This window comes from Harpia harpyja, chromosome 17 (genome assembly GCF_026419915.1).
Source record: "Harpia harpyja isolate bHarHar1 chromosome 17, bHarHar1 primary haplotype, whole genome shotgun sequence".
Lineage (NCBI taxonomy): Eukaryota > Metazoa > Chordata > Aves > Accipitriformes > Accipitridae > Harpia > Harpia harpyja.
Genome location: NC_068956.1, coordinates 11,525,682 through 11,541,150, shown reverse-complemented (window position 1 = coordinate 11,541,150; position 15,469 = coordinate 11,525,682). Strand labels below are relative to the sequence as shown.

The 15,469-nt window shown below is 46.6% G+C and overlaps 1 protein-coding gene across 3 annotated transcripts; it reads left to right on the top strand.

Moving 5' to 3' along the window:
• Positions 1-6,196: 6,196 nt before the first annotated feature.
• Positions 6,197-15,355, top strand: VSTM5 (V-set and transmembrane domain containing 5). 3 transcript variants are annotated; one of them, XR_008238903.1, is made up of 5 exons: positions 6,197-6,417; positions 9,461-9,790; positions 9,891-10,031; positions 11,606-11,730; positions 14,569-15,355. XR_008238903.1 is itself a non-coding variant. In XM_052812374.1 (4 exons), exons 1-4 carry the CDS (start codon positions 6,333-6,335, stop codon positions 11,647-11,649), a joined length of 600 nt encoding a protein of 199 aa, XP_052668334.1. In that variant the 5' UTR covers positions 6,197-6,332; the 3' UTR covers positions 11,650-12,803. The 3 variants fall into 3 exon arrangements, 1 of the variants encoding a protein (XP_052668334.1); XR_008238904.1 differs by lacking the exon at positions 14,569-15,355 and adding an exon at positions 12,908-12,991; XM_052812374.1 differs by lacking the exon at positions 14,569-15,355 and having other exon boundaries at positions 11,606-12,803.
• Positions 15,356-15,469: the final 114 nt, after the last annotated feature.

Here is a 15,469-nt window from a genome sequence, read left to right as displayed (position 1 = left end):
CAGGCTGCCTGGAGAGGTGGTAGATGCCCCATCCCTGAAAACATTCAAGGTCAGGCTGGATGAGGCTCTGAGTAACCTGACCTAGTTGAAGATGTCCCTGCTTATTCTGGGGGGGGTGGGGACTAGATGACCTGTAAAGCTGCCTTCCAACCCAAACCATTCTATGATTCTAGGATTCTATTACTTTGTCTTTGTTTTCTGAAATTAAAGCCTACTTTATGCTGTAGGGTTAACATTTTAGGGTAAAAGAAATGGGCATCCAGTTATTGTCCTCCATCCCACGTCCCCAGAAGTGTCCACATTTCACCTGGGTCTCCCGTGTCTTGGGTGAGAGCTTCTACACCTGAGCTGTTGAATACAAGGCAAGAGGACAAAGACAGTACACCCTGCTTATGGGCTTTTGGACTCTAGCCTGGGAAAAGAATCCTGAAAATATTCAGCGAACAGAATTCAAATTCTTGAGCAGCTTTAGATAAACCAAAACAAGTTTTTGATAATAGATTTACCTACTGGTGATGCCTGGGATTCTTTAAGCCTCTTTGATTTATAGAGCTGGACTATAAAATCTGAGAAACAAGCCTTCGAGTGGCACATACACAGCTTTCTGGGAGAGCCAGCCTGCCTATGTCACTAGACACAGCATCTCCGAGGACCCTGGAGACACACACAGACTGTGCCAGGCTGGAAATCCCAACCCAGTAGTTGTAGTAAAAGTGAGGCATGGATGCTGCTGTTGCCTTCCTTCGGTCTCTGGGAAGATCTTGATAACACAGCCATACCAGAAAGCCTTTGCAGCCAACTCCTACAAGATTTACTTCTAATTTTGCAGGATTTGAGTATTTTTTCATGGCTGTCACACCTGCCCCAATTGGTGCCGCAGCTGCTTCTCTGGGTCAAGCTGCTTTTGTTGGTATTGCTTGTCGTGCAAGAATTGCAGCTAGTGTTGATAAAGAGTGCCCCAATGTCTTAGGCATAATCTGCAGGCAGGTGCATTAAGCATGATGAACTGGATGAAAGAAGGAGGAAGGAAGACAGAGAGAGAGAAAAATGCTAATGAAGAGCTCAATGGATTGCAGTGGTCATATAACGTGTCCCATTACCATAGTGCAAGCCTGTAGCCACTGTCCCTGTGCTAGCTGTGCCCTGTGCTCTTGCCACACCATCTGGAAGCAATAAAGGCCACCTCAGAGGCTCAAGAAAGCGAGGATTTTTTTTCTCTGTTTTGCCATAAACTTCCTAGAAAAAAAGCAACTTTGTGCTTTGGTTTCCCATTGAAACAAAATGAGGGTATTGCACTCTCTGTAAATACAGAAGGAAGATGTAACATGTTGGAAGAGTTTTAATGCCACATAGCAAAAGCCTGTTTCATTTCTGACACTGAACAGTGCCTCGTCAGCAAATGCAGTCACCTGGCTATCCCCACTCAAAGGTGTGCTTTGAGTACCTCCTATATGATAAAAGCTGTTTCCAAATGTCCCCCTTCTACTAAGCATCTGTGCATCCTCAGATACACATTTCTGCATCTTTCAAGGTTGAGTTTCACTTCATTTCATTTTTTCCTCTATTTTCCTAACCCCCCAAACCACAGACCACAATGACAAGGAGACTCAGGCAGTCTAGATAGCTTAGAAAGTGAGGAATGCTGACAGACCAGAACTGCCCATGGTCTCTCCCCTTACAGCTATTGATCGATCTGGGGTAAGAGAAGGGCTTTTTGTACTGTGTCTCTGCCAAAAAAATAAAAGGCAAAAAGAAACCACTGACAAACAAAGTACAGGTTTGGCCAGGATCTACTACAGGTGCTGAAAAAGAATTTTTTTCATCTTATATGGATGGAAGGAATGTTTTTACACACCAAGACCTCCCAACGAATGTTCTTTTCACTTCCAGAAGACCAGAATAAGATAAGCCTGGGCCAACTTCATGTGAAAGAGGAGGGTCCAGCAGGATGTTACCTATTTTTCTTCTATAGCTGTGCCTGGTGTATATTTCTGTTGCCGGTTCAGAAGCCTGCAGCTCTTTCCTGCTGTCTGCCAGCTGTTCGCCAGCTCACTGCATCGACCAAAAGCATCCCAAGGCAGTGGTGAGCAGCTTTCACAGCCCTCTGACTCTGCAGATGCAATGCCCTGCAGCCCCTCTAAAGATTTCTTTGCTGAATTTTCTCTGATGGTTTCTCACAGGACGAAATTACCTCTAAAGTGCTATTGCAGGTCTGGAATCTCTGTGGATTTTTAACTCTGGTGTTTTTTATCCTTTCTTCAACAAAAGACAAGGTCAAGCATTTTGTTGAGTCCAAAAAGACATCAAAGGAAAAGGGCAAGAAAAAAAAAAGCAAACCCTCTGTATAAAGCATTTCAGAGTACTCATGCAGCACATTAGAGAGCAAAGGGAGCTTTCTGGCTCCTATCTGGCTGTTGTTGCAATTGTTAATGTGGTTTTGTTCCATTATTAATGACACCAGAAGGAGAAATCAGGCCTTCCAGACAAACTTGAGAGACTTGCAGATGGCAAAGAGAAGGAAGGAAAAAAACCCCAAACCCTTAAAATAATGGAAATAAGGAAAGGGAAGAGAGGGGAAACTTAATGTACTGAGTATGTAGCAATAAAAACCTGCAGGTGTCTATAGTATTGTAGGAATGGTGAGCTGAATCTTTTACAAAGCTTGTAAATCATTCCTAGAGCCTGCTAGTTTAAGGGCACTTTGTAATTAAACCAGGAAAAACTGATTTCTTACAGCCTGTACTATATTGCTTGATACATTCACATTTCCTAGAACTGCTCTTTGACAAGCAGAGAAAAATAAAACTAGAAAAGCAACATTAATGGATGAAACATCTGTAACCAGAGCGGCGTATCATTAGCCTCACCTGAATGTGGTTGGACAGGATTTCAATAAAAAGCTTTGTTTGCAAAATACATCGTGAATATGCCCTGGTAAGCAATCTCAGGATTAACACTCCAGTCTGGCTTTCCTGTAAATGTACTCTGAGTTAGCTACCAAATCAGCATCCCTGCAGAAGAGCCGGGCAGGGTGCACCCTTTTGCTCTCACTCAGCAGAAACAGCTCCACTGTCGAAGCCTTGCACTGATGCCCAAGCACTGAAGCCCAGGACCCACCACTGGCTCATCCACAGCATCCTCGTCAAACCCCATCCCCAGCAAAAGGAGAGGTCTGCTGAAGCTCATCCCCCATTGCATTTGGGGTGCTGGGAGGCAGGCAGGTGCTGGGAGGACTCAGAGGGGCCAAGCATTAAGGTTAAATTTGGTTAGACTGGCTGTTAATCAATAATCCAGATATCAGCGGTACTCCTTGAAGTCAAGCGATCCGCTCTGCAGTCACCTGTTTGTGGGGCCGCACCCCGTGGTCCCCAACACCAGCCCCTACGGTGCTGCTCGCCACGGCCACGCTCCTCCGCAGGCTGCTAGTGGGGAGCCGGCCCCCAAAATCCCCCCTGCCCTCCGCTGCCCTGCCAACGGGCTCCCACCTGCCCAAAGCGCTCACCCATTGCTGCCGTTTCACACCCCAACGCATTTCGGCTTAAGAGAAACCTCCTCCCTTGCAGAGGGGATCTTTGCAGCGCAGCGGGAGAAAGCACTGCTTGCAATGGGCTCTCAGGGGGAAAGGAACCAGCCCGCTTTCAGATAAATGGGGTTTATAAAAATCTGATTAAATGCTTTCTTAATACTGGGCATTTTGTCATATGTGTCACTGTATCTCTTGAGATGCAGTTTATATTAAAAAAAGCCAATCTCTAGACATTTTATAATTTTCTCCTTAAAAAGAAGGAATCCGAAAGCTCTTTGCCATTACTTATTGATGCTGAAAACACTCGTTTCTTATCTCAGGACTGAACATTTGACCTATACTGCAAAGCCAAAACTGCCAATATTTGGGAAGAACTCCAGACCTGGATTTCAATTTCATGACTAACATCTGTCCAATAGAGCGGATTAAATCAATGCAACCAGTGTGATACATTTTAAATTACTCAAAGTTCAATTCATTTTATTTGAGCATATGCCCCATATGCTGTGCTGCCAAAATAAGTCACTGAGCCAAGAGCTCAAAAATAATTTAAATAAAGGTTTAAAGAGATGAGAAAGGAAAATGACATAAATTTATATTACCATAAGACCTTCTTTAATGCTTTGAGGAATAAAACTGCCATGAAGCAATGGGATCAGGAAGAAATTTTGCTGCTGGGCATCTCATTTGCAGCAGGGACACCCAGCCATGATGTTGGCCTGAGGCAGCACAGGGGATCTGGCAAAGCACAGGAGCAGCTCAGACGGGTGGGGTGGAGGGGAGCACTTTGTAGGCTGCCTTTGCAGATGAAGCGCAACCGTGCTTTCAGGCACCCCCAGCACCACGGCAGGCTGCAAAACCAATGTGAGATCCAATATTCGGGCAGTATGTCTTCACTGACCTCTCCTCCCCCTGTCCCTTCTCCTGACTCCCATTGCTGAAGCTTCAAGAGATGCAGCAGAAGTCAGGGAAGTTGGAGAGATTTTATTGCACCCTGAATAAAAGATGGGCCCTGGAGTCCACGCAGCTTGCACCCTCTCTTGCCAAGGCCTGACCTAAGTCCTGTGAAGTCCCCCCTGAGGTGTGCAAGCAGGAAACCCTAATGTCGCACGGAGGCTTTCACCTGGCTGCACATGACAGCATCACACGTGTCGGAAAGCCCCAGTGGGAGCAGGTCCCCCGCAACCGAGCTCCGAGCAAGCCCAGCCCCACTCCTGCTCGGCCCCCTGCCCGGGGCTGTGCTTTGGCCACCCAGACCCCCGCCGGACCCACTTGTCAGCCTCGCAGGCAACCAGTATGTAGGGAAACCTGCACTGGGCCATACAGTGCAGTGGGAGGTGTGGCTGCCCAGCGCAGAGGGCTCTGGCAGACCCTGGCCGTCCCTCCTGGGGCGGGGAGTTGCCCTTTCCTCCCACCCTCCCGGAGAAGCCTGTGCTGACCAGCAGACTGAGATGTCTCTCTTTGATCCACACCCTACTAAAGAAAACTTGAGGAGAAGGAAACACGAGGAAGAGAAGGATGGAAGACCTGCAAAAGGGCCACCCTGGCTTGTAACCTTTTTGCCGGTCAGAGGGGCGGCTCTCCTCAGGGTGCATATGGCTTCTGGCAGCATGTGCCCCTGAGTGAGGATGAATTTTCAGGATTGGGGCACTCGCATGTTTTCTAATCATGTTTCTTCCTAACTCACGCTGTCCTGTGCTTTCTGAAAGAAAGACAAGCATTTCTGGGGACCTCCTCTGGAAGACGATGGAAGGGAGAGAAGAGCACCCAATGCTTGTGCTGGGTACGGTGGGATGGGAACCGGGCTCATTTTCCAGCGTGGTCATCTGAGAGAACCCCGGGGGATACAGAGATGCTGCTGCCCAGCCCCACTATCTCACCCACAGACTCACCAGACTCCTTGGGGCAAGAAAGTTCTTTTTAACACCCTGAAGGGAAATTTCCCTTGCAGATGCCTGTTTCACAGAATCAATCATAGAATGGTTTGGGTTGGAAGGGACCTTTAAAGATCATCCAGTTCCAACCCCCCCGCCATGGGCAGGGACACCTTCCACTAGACCAGGTTGCTCAAAGCCCCATCCAACCTGGCCTTGAACACTGCCAGGGATGGGGCAGCCACAGCCTCTCTGGGCAACCTGTGCCAGTGCCTCACCACCCTCACAGTGAAGAACTTCTTCCTCGCATCTAATCTAAATGTACCCTCTTTCAGCTTAAAACCGCTACCCCTCATGCTGTCACTACACTCCCTGACAGAGAGTCCCTCCCCACCTTTCCTGCAGGCCCCCGTTAGGTACTGGCAGGCTGCTGTAAGGTCTCCCCGCAGCCTTCTCGTCTCCAGGCTGAACAACCCCCACTGCCTCAGCAATCGCACAAAAAGAAAAGCGCCCTCGGCCGAGTGTCCCGACCCCGGGGCTCGGTCCCTCCGCTCCCCCCGGGGGTCCGGCGGGCCCACGGCTTCGCTCCCCCGCTGGGAAGCGGCGCGGCCGGGCCGGGCTGCGCGGCCCCCGCCGGCCGCCCATTAGCGCTCATTTCCTGGCTGGGGCCATGGCAGGCGGCCGGGCAGCGCTTTCCCTTCCGCAGCCAATTGCGTCTTCAGTCCGTATCGGAGGATCGCGGGGTGTGAGGCGTGGGAGAGCCCGCGGGCCGGTGCGGGGAGCCGCCGCCAGCCCCGGCGCCGCGGCGGGAGGGGGAGGAAGAGGAGGGAGAGGAGCGAGGAAGAGGCCCGGGGCGGGCAGCCCCCGGGGTCGGGCCGCGCCGGCCGGCCCAGCCGCTTAAATGCAACCCCTGGGGCATCGGCTCCTCTCTGATGAGACCGCTCCGGGGCTGCCGGGGACGGGGCGTCGTCGTGGGGACCGTCACCCTCTGCCTGGCCGCCGGGTGGGCTCTGCAGAGTAAGTGTCCCTTTCTCCCCTTCGCTTCCTCCCCCGGCCCTTTCCTCCTCCTCCTCCTCCTCCTCCTCGCCTGCGACCCGCGGCTCAGCCCCAGCGCCCGGCATCTGCGCGGATGAGCTGCTGGGCGTGGGGGACGGGACACGGGGGGGGGGCTGAGGCAGGCATCGCTGCTCTCCGCAGGCTGGAAATGGTGTGGGAAGGCTCGTCCCCGCTCCCGCTGCTCGGAGGAAGCGGGGCAGCCGAGCGGTGCCGGCCCGGGGCTGCAGCCCCGGCCGCCCGGGAGGGGAGCCGCGGCCGCGGGGGCACCGAGCAGCCGCCGTTCCCCTCTGCGAGCCCAACAGCGGAGGGGAAGCAAGGAGGAGGAAACGAATCCCGGTGAACCAGCCCGAGGGGGCTCGGGTCACGCTGGGAAACGCCGCGGGGAAGAGGGAAGGTGGGTTTCAACCAGCAGCCCGGGGAGGGGGCAGCAGGCAGAGAGCCGGCCGGTCCCTCCGAGCCGGGGCTGGAGGAGGCTGCGGGCAGCCCCCACGGCCGGGAACTGGGGCGGGCGGTGCCACCAGCGGGTTTGGTTTGGACACGTCACGCCGTCTCCTTCATCATCAGGGTGACGCACGAGCAGGGCACCGGAGGGTGGAGGAACGGTCCCCGGAGTTTGGGAGCTGCCGTTTAGAGCTGTCCGCCCGTTACAGAGCTCCTGCGTGGAGGCTCCACGCTGCCAGCCCTTCTCTACCTGCTCCCCAGCACGCTGCAGGCCCAGGTCCGGTAGACAGAGCTGCGCTTCCAGCTTTGACTCTCGGCCCGGCGAATGCTTCGGGGTGCAGCAGCATGCCAGGGCCAGCCGCAAACTCGCTGCACTTCGAGCAGCACCGGTACCCTCTTCTCCTCGGGACGTGTTTTACTGGGCGTGAAGGGTCTGGTTTTGCAACCGGCAGAGCGCAGTGGCCTTGCGCAGGGCGCTGCAGGTGGGTGTGATGTTTGCTCTCGAGGCTGATGCAGCTCTGTTTGGATTAGACCAGTTCAGGTGATCTAGGTGGACTGCGTATTGAAAATACTTTTGAATGGTTAGATACTGCATTGCCTTTTTTAGCTTTGTGTGCTGGATAAGGACAGAAAATGTTTGCAAATAATTTAATGGAAGGATTTTTATTACTTTTTTTTTTTTACATTTACCTTGCAATCACATATTCAAAACAGAGCCATGCCTTTATCAAAACATAAAAGGGTCACTGTGGTGAGATACTCAGCTCCTGTCTGGTCAGAAACAGTGCAAAGGGCCTTTAAATGAATACATGGAGCAGAAAACAATTAGAACAATTTGCAGTGATTACCAGAGGTTCCCGTCTGTTCTGTTTCTCTAGCTGGCACAAACCCCTTTTTCACAGCTCTGGTTAGTCTCTCCTGCACACAGGCTGAACGGCAGACCACAGCTTAGCTGAGGATGTGCTGGGCTACCCGGAAAGCATGGTGTTCCTGCAAGGGGACTGGGCAGCACGAGCATGACAAGATGCCCACAAAGGGGCAATCCCAGGCGTGTTATCTTGGGAAAAGCCCAGATCCTATCTGGTTAAAAAAATACAGAGTGGCTGATGCTTTCTCCTGTGCTGGTCCCATAGGCGAGGACCTGGGAATCAAACTGGCTTCTCAAGCTTCCCTGCCTTACCTTGACCAGCAGAGTTTCTGAATTCTGCCACAGATCCCAAATAGAGCAAAGTCAGCTCGTAATTCATTTACCCATCTCCCCCCATTTGTGGTTGCTCTGGCCATGGGGGTTTCTTATTTTTTTTATAAGACTTTAAAAAATAATTTATTTCCCTTGGAGACTTTTTCTTTCTTTGCCTTTTAAAACCATTATTTTCCCTGAAGGCTCTGCAGAACCTCCAGGAGCATCACATGGGGTCCTGCTTTGCGCTCCTTCAGCATAGCTCAGGATGTCATCCTCCCTCCCCAGTGGGTTACAGACATTTGCAGCTCAGCGTTATTTTTTTCAGTTGTGCTCTTGCAGTCAGGCTGTTCCCACAGTATGAGAGGAGAGCGGGTGAGCTGCGCCAAGCCAAACCAGGAAAAGGCATTCAGTGGTGAGGCTTACTCTGTGCTTTATCTGCGTTTTGTCTGGTTTGATTTTTGCGGGTAGATAACAGGATTTCAGTCTCTAGCCAAGTGTGCCAAACCTGCCATTAATTATATATAAAAAAAGTATGCCAGCTGAAACTCAGATGTTTGGTGTTCATCCAAATCTGCATGCAGAAATACCCACATGCAAGCAGAAATCATTGCAGTTACACATTAAACTAAATGGTCAGTTCAATTTCAGAGTGTTATGAACAGCTCTGGAATCACATCAGTAGGAACGAGGTGAGAATTAAATATGCTTTCACTTACATTTTTGCCTGGAAATCATCAGGAACGTGAAGTCCCTGACTTTGCGTGAAACTGTGTACCTTTGATTACATGTGATTTATCTGCACTGGCATATAACTGGCTGCCTTTACAAAGCTGTTGCCTTAAACATTGATTACACATCCTGAAAACATGATGAAGTTCTTGCCAAGCCTTCACATACTTAAGCCTGCTATGGTTCTTGCTTTTGGGGGATGGTAATTAATTAATATAATAGGTTACCTTGGCCATGGCGATTAAACTTTCCATTTAAATGCAGGATTTTAAAGAAAGGCCAGTTACTGATGCATACAAAAGCATTGCTCAGTTTTCAGAAAATATTATGCTCCCTTACCCAAAAAGACTTGTCCAAACTCTCTCCTCTTGGGTATCGAAACACTGAAACACATGCAATTACTTGGCCCGTATGGTGGAAACGTTTCTCCTGGCTCTCGTCAATTAAAAATGTGTATTTAGTCTTTAATTTAAGTATGTATATTCCTTTTATGGTCAGCAGAAAGAAAGAGAAACGACAAAGCATAATCCATCCTGTCCTAAAACAGACCACTGAGATAAGTAGGATGAATCATGCCCCAGGGGTCCCATCCTGCCCTGGACGGTTGGTGCAGCATCACCTCCACACTCATCACCCTCCTTTGTCTTTCAGCTCCCGGAGGAGTATCGTTAGTTGTCCCACAACCCAACATCAACGCAACAGTGGCACAAAACATCCTCCTCTCAGTTGAATACTCTTGCAGGGGCATCGCCACCATTGAGTGGAAGCACGTGTCGAGCTGGGGCACCACCAAAATTGTTGAGTGGAAAAGTGGGAATTACGTCAACATATCCACGGTCTACAAGGACAGAGTAACAACTTTTGAAAATGGCTCTATACAGCTTCTGAACGTGGGCATGAGAGATGCCGGCTACTACTTTATCACTGTAACGGAGGAGTATGGAACCAACACTTATGGCACCATCATAGTCAACGTTTATGGTACGAACTAGATGGGAGTTCTTGGCTTTACCCTGTGTTTAAACATTAGTCTGCTTGTTATCAATTTTATAATATTAATTTTTTTCTGTCCTCCCTGCAGAGATTATCTATGAAGATTTACATTTTGTAGCAGTTCTCTTTGCATTTCTCGCTGCAGTGTCTGCCATTTTGATCTGCTTCATGTGGCTGTGTAATAAATCTCTGCATCTATTTCAGAAGAAGACGGCACACAAACTAACAGGTATCTCTCTACGAATGCAGTCAAGGTATAGGGTTTTCAAGCCTGAATTCTGAGCCTAAGATTCACTTGTGATTTGGGCCATAAAGGTGCTAAGCAGGGATACTGAGTGGAAGGGCTCAGTTTAGTTACCCTGTTCAACTCTTTACTAGCTGAGGCAACTGAATAATAGGTATTTAGTTGCAGAACAATCCACAGGACATCTACCTTATACATTTTACATCAGAAACCACAAAACACTTCCCAACATTGCTAACTGCAAAACTTAGGGAGAAAAGGCCAGAGCTGCAATAACACCGCATCAGAGGGCAGGAGACAAAGTCAAGAACATGAGCAACACTCTCAGGGTCTGCACTAGAAGGGTATCTCTAGGGGAAAGTACTCAAATGGCCCTTGGGAGTGGCCCTCACCTCACTTCATGGAGGACTGCACCCCTCCCTCTCCTCTCAAACCCCCCTTTCATCTGCCTTCATGTTTGATGCAGTTGCGCACTCCAGCGAACACTAATATCAAAAGCAGACTCCTAACATGCGCCAAAGACACCAGTCGTGAAAAGCAGATCAAGGGAACACAAGGGCTGCACTGAAGGGAACATTCACATATTGGAGAAAATTTTCCAAGCCACAGCCAGGGTTATTTGGTCTAGGCAGCAAGACAAGGTGCCACGCTACAAGCCTGAGCTCAAGCTCTGGGCACATCCTTGGAACGGGAGGTTTCTTTTACCACTTCAAAACATTTCAGGCATTTACCTCCCTCTTTGTAAGTGCAGATCCACTAGTGGTTTCTTGCCCTGTAGGTAAAAGGTCTGTGTTTCTTCTCTAATAAGCGCTGCTTAAGCTGTTATATTATAACAAGCAGCCTAAGTATCAGTATTTTACTAGACCAACACAAATACCTAAAAATCCTAAGCCTCATGGCCCAGACTGTATGTCAACTCTGCAAAACCCGATACGAGAAGAGATGAATTTGGCTTGAGCCGTCTCTTCCTTTCTGCCACTCACCTACAGCTCTAAGGGCTGCTGCTGTTTTCACGGTGCACACACCACTCGCAAGCTTCCGTAGGTACAGAAAATTTTCCCATCATGCCAGAATATACAGGCTTTTGTTTGGCTAAAGCCTCTTCTTCCTCCAGTTAAAGCCAGTCTTCCGACAGAGCTGAATTTAATACAGTTATTTGGCAGAGTTCAGGAAAACCACAGTTCTGGAGACTTGCTCTGTCATCTCCCAAAACACGATGTGAAGCAGGGACCTAACTTCTGCCCCGATTCCACCTCAGAACAGCCCTCCTTTCAGAAGTCATGAAGAGAGGTATATGGATGGGCCCTATGGACTTTAGTTTTCATAGCGCCTTTAGTCTTGTATTGGAAGAAACCAGTGTCACTTTAAAGATTGCGAGGGACTCTTTATGCAGTTAAATATTTTGAAAAGATGTATTTAAAACCTAATTGTAGATGAGTAAGCTTGAGCTAATATTAAAAAGTTCAAAATGTCTCAGCTATTAACACAGCGTTGTTAATTTTGGAACGCTGGCCTTCCAATCCATTTGCCAATCAATAATAATATCCTTTTATTTGCAGCAAGTACAACTGAAGAGATTGAATTGGAAACCATTGAGTGTTAGCCAAGGACTGTCTAATAACAACAAAACCAATTCTACCTCAGGATAAAGTATTGGCAAAGAAAGCGAGAAGAAACCTAAAAGGTAAAATGTTTGTGACTACTGTAGAAACATCCTGACTTGCAAACTAATTAGACATTAAATCAGCAATGTCTGATGGAGCTGTTTTGACCTGTTAAGTTTTCTGCTCTGCTAGCCAAGGTCAAAGAAAAAAAGAATATTCTTCCATGCTGAGCACAAACACATTTTTCTGGCTAATTAATAAAATCTACAGCCTCTACCACTCTGAAAAACAACCACCCAACCAACCAAGCCTCTAAGATCAACCCATAAAGGAAATGATCATGGTCTTGAAGGACACCTGTTTTCTGGCTACAGCAAGTCTCCTATTACAGACAGAACGGCCATTAGCATCCTTCAACATAATAAATTTAATGTCTAATTACAGTATTACATTAAAAAATTAATTGCAAGGATTGAATCCTGTTTATTGCACCTGTGCTGCTACTTTTGGGCGTAAAGGAATTTCCTGAAGCTCTGAAGACAAACTAATTCTTCATGAGACAAAACTGACTTTGAAACAGTGCCGAGCTGGTCAAAGTTCCCCCACTTACATTTCCAGTTGTTTACGCTGCCCCTGGGTATTAACACACATTTTATGACATTACTAGAGAAGGTTGTTAAACAAGGAACCATGCACAGGCACTGAAGAGGATGCCATCTGTAATGATTAGAGGGGTCAGATAAAATACTGACACCACGCCGGTGGGGTAGCAAAATACTGAACAGTTTCATTGTGAAAGATGTCGAGTCCTTTGCAAACTTAGCCCACTGATGAATAGTCTATCTGGGAAAAAATGTTAAAACAGCATTACTTTGAAATTTAGTATTTATAAATACAGTTCTGAAATTGCTCTTGTTGAGAAGCCACCTTTGCTTTCCTATGTTATAAGAAAACACGAAGTGATCTAACTAATGTCTTCTTGAATCTGCATATTGCACTTACATTTTCCACCTGCAAATCTGCTGGGTGGAATAACATTTGCTTTTGTGAGTGAGAAAGCACTAAACTGACTGAGCTTCGAATTATCCTGTTTTGCTTTTGTAACGAGAAGAATTTTGCAGTGTGAAATAAACTTTGAAAATGTAAGAGACCATGGAATAGTCTGTGCCTGTAGATTGCCACGTGGCTTTTTGAGCCACACTGCTGCTACTGCCTCTCTCGCACTTCAGCTCACTTGTTTGCAAAAACCTTTTACAGGACAGGCTGACAGAGCTTCCCCTCTGGTCAGGGACTACGATGCTCACGTGCAGAAGTACTATGGGTTAGATTTGGAAAAACAGAATTTCTCACCAAGTGCATAACGATGCAGGTAGGTGCCAAACAGGCTTTTTCCAAAGCACCCTGTACACAATACCTTTACAAAGTCATCCCCGGATTGAACTGGCCATTTGTAGTATAAAGCGCCTCTCACCCACTTATAAATTCAGGTACCAGATTCAGCTGGTTGCTCCTTCCTGCATCTAGAACAGGTCAAAAAAAGGTGAGAAATCTAGAAAAAAAATAATCCCAGCTACAGCACAATTTGGCAAAAAGTAACAGTTTGTTCTAGTTCTTCACTTTAAGTATGTATTACCAGTCTTCTGTATCGTTGAGTGAACTAAGCTTTGACAACACAGAAGTTCTAAGTGTGTCTGTTGCAATCACCAAGCTTGAAGTACTTTGTAAAGTATCCATATAGCATATGGAAAACATTACTAATTTTTTTTTCTGTTTATCTATTCCAGATTTTTTTTTAATCCCTAAATCTTAGAACCTGAATGTGAAGTTATTCATTAGGCTGAGCTGAGTATACAGCAGGTGCTCTGCCAGCCTTATTTAGAAGGCACAAAAAGTGCAGCTTACACATTAAGACCATTATTACCTGCTAATGTTGACTTGAACACTGTAATTGCCAAAGGAAAAGTCAGGAAACATATATGGACATGAATGACCATTTGAATGCATTGCTGTAATTGTAGAGATCACTTACACTGTTAAACTACAATATTTGACAGCTGGGATGAAAGTAGGAAATGACCATTTAAAATTAAAATTTAAGGTGCACTGTAACAGCAGTAAGAAGTTTCCAACTAGCACAGTTGTTCTACCTCTCTCAGCTTGGCTAACGATACAACAACTTCAGGCACCCATCCTTGGCTACTGATGCTGGTGCCAAACTCGCTTTTAGGTAGTAATATCCTAGAGGAACAACAGGGATCCAAATAATATTCAGTGAGGACATACAGTACAGTTAGCCTACGTACTGCTTTCCTTATAGACAATTCCTCAGCCACAAATTTTACCCAGAATTTAACATGCTTACTCTACATAGATAGGATCACTTATAAAATATTCACATTTTCTGAAACTGGTATTTGTCAATATGCATTATTAATGTCAGTAATACTTGATATACAGAACGTGAGGCTAAGCAGTGTGTAGCAGTTTCTTGCTACACTGGAGGTCCCTGAAGTGTCTAGTCTTATGGCAAGCAGTTAAAGTGGAAGTGTAGAAACTAATAGCTATTCTTACTCCACTTGTAAACTCTGCAAAAATGCAGAACAGCGGCAATTTAATATTTAGAGCATTCCGAGTGATCAAAGGGATTAAGGCATTTTGCTTTTAAACTTTAATTAAAGAGATGTCCAAGTTCATAAGACTGCTTTGGCAATCAATTGTAAAGGTCTTAATCATCCACTAATGTCTTCATTTCACGTTCAAAGATGCATTACCAAGAATTTCAAGACTGTCCCTCTGTTAGAAGCCTAATCAGTCTGTTTTCCATTAAAATTAGGAAGCCCTGTGTATTCAACACTAAAAGACAGACTCTCCAGGTCTCTAATAATTCTTTTTTTTTTTTTTTTTAATTTGTTTTTCAGCTGTGCCTGGAAGTCTTGACAAATGTCTTCACTGCTAATGTGCAGTGCTTGCACTTCTGCAACACAAGAGAAGTCCTCTTGCATCCATCATTTCTTTTCAGAAAGGGACAAATCCTGCAACTATGAGTTCCTAATAGCTCCACAGCAATCCTATTACTTAGTAATGAAGAGCTTGTTTGACAAAAAGGCTATCACTACATGCAGACGTCAATTTAAGTTAGGAACAGTGAAATGTAAAGATACATTTAAGTTTCATACGCTCATCTTCTAATTATTAGCAAGAGGAGATTTGTTGTGTTGCCAAGAGTCAAAACAGCCGCATGTAATCAGATGCACAAATAGATGCATCAGGCTGTTGGCTGAACTGTTGTTCACCAAGGAACAAACCCCCTCTCTGCCTGTCATCACAGTGTCTGCTAGCCAAGCAATGTGGGACCTGGCATCACAGGTGTTGCATAAGATTCACCCATCTTTCAAGATCAAGAGACTATTTTCAACTAGCATTTTTTCTGTTTCGTAAGTTGTCTTGGGTAACTCATCAGAACCTGAAAGGAAAACCCTTTCTCTCTCACAGTTCAGTTGCACAGAAGCAAGTACTGCAAGGAACTGAAATAACAAGATGTTCTACACTGGTAAACACCAACCTAAGTACAATAGCTGCTTTGGATACACACTGAGCAGCAACTTGCCACAAGCAGTTGCTTAATATCTATTTCTTCCAACTAATCTTTATTGCTCAAGAATACAGCAAAATAACAACTGTCACCATATAAGTATGATGTTAAATTCAAACATGTTCTATGTGCAAGAAGTTCTCATATACATATATACATATACACACCTCACAACATACAATATGGACCTAAGTCTGAACCAGTTCATACAGTCGGGTTTCAAAAAG

Bases quoted from the DNA above. Each gene is read 5' to 3' on its own strand.
- VSTM5 (XM_052812374.1), top strand. From the start codon at position 6,333: ATGAGACCGCTCCGGGGCTGCCGGGGACGGGGCGTCGTCGTGGGGACC. The intron at 6,418-9,460 runs GTAAGTGTCCCT...TTTGTCTTTCAG, and splicing joins CGCCGGGTGGGCTCTGCAGA to CTCCCGGAGGAGTATCGTTA. The intron at 10,032-11,605 runs GTATCTCTCTAC...TTTTATTTGCAG, and splicing joins GACGGCACACAAACTAACAG to CAAGTACAACTGAAGAGATT.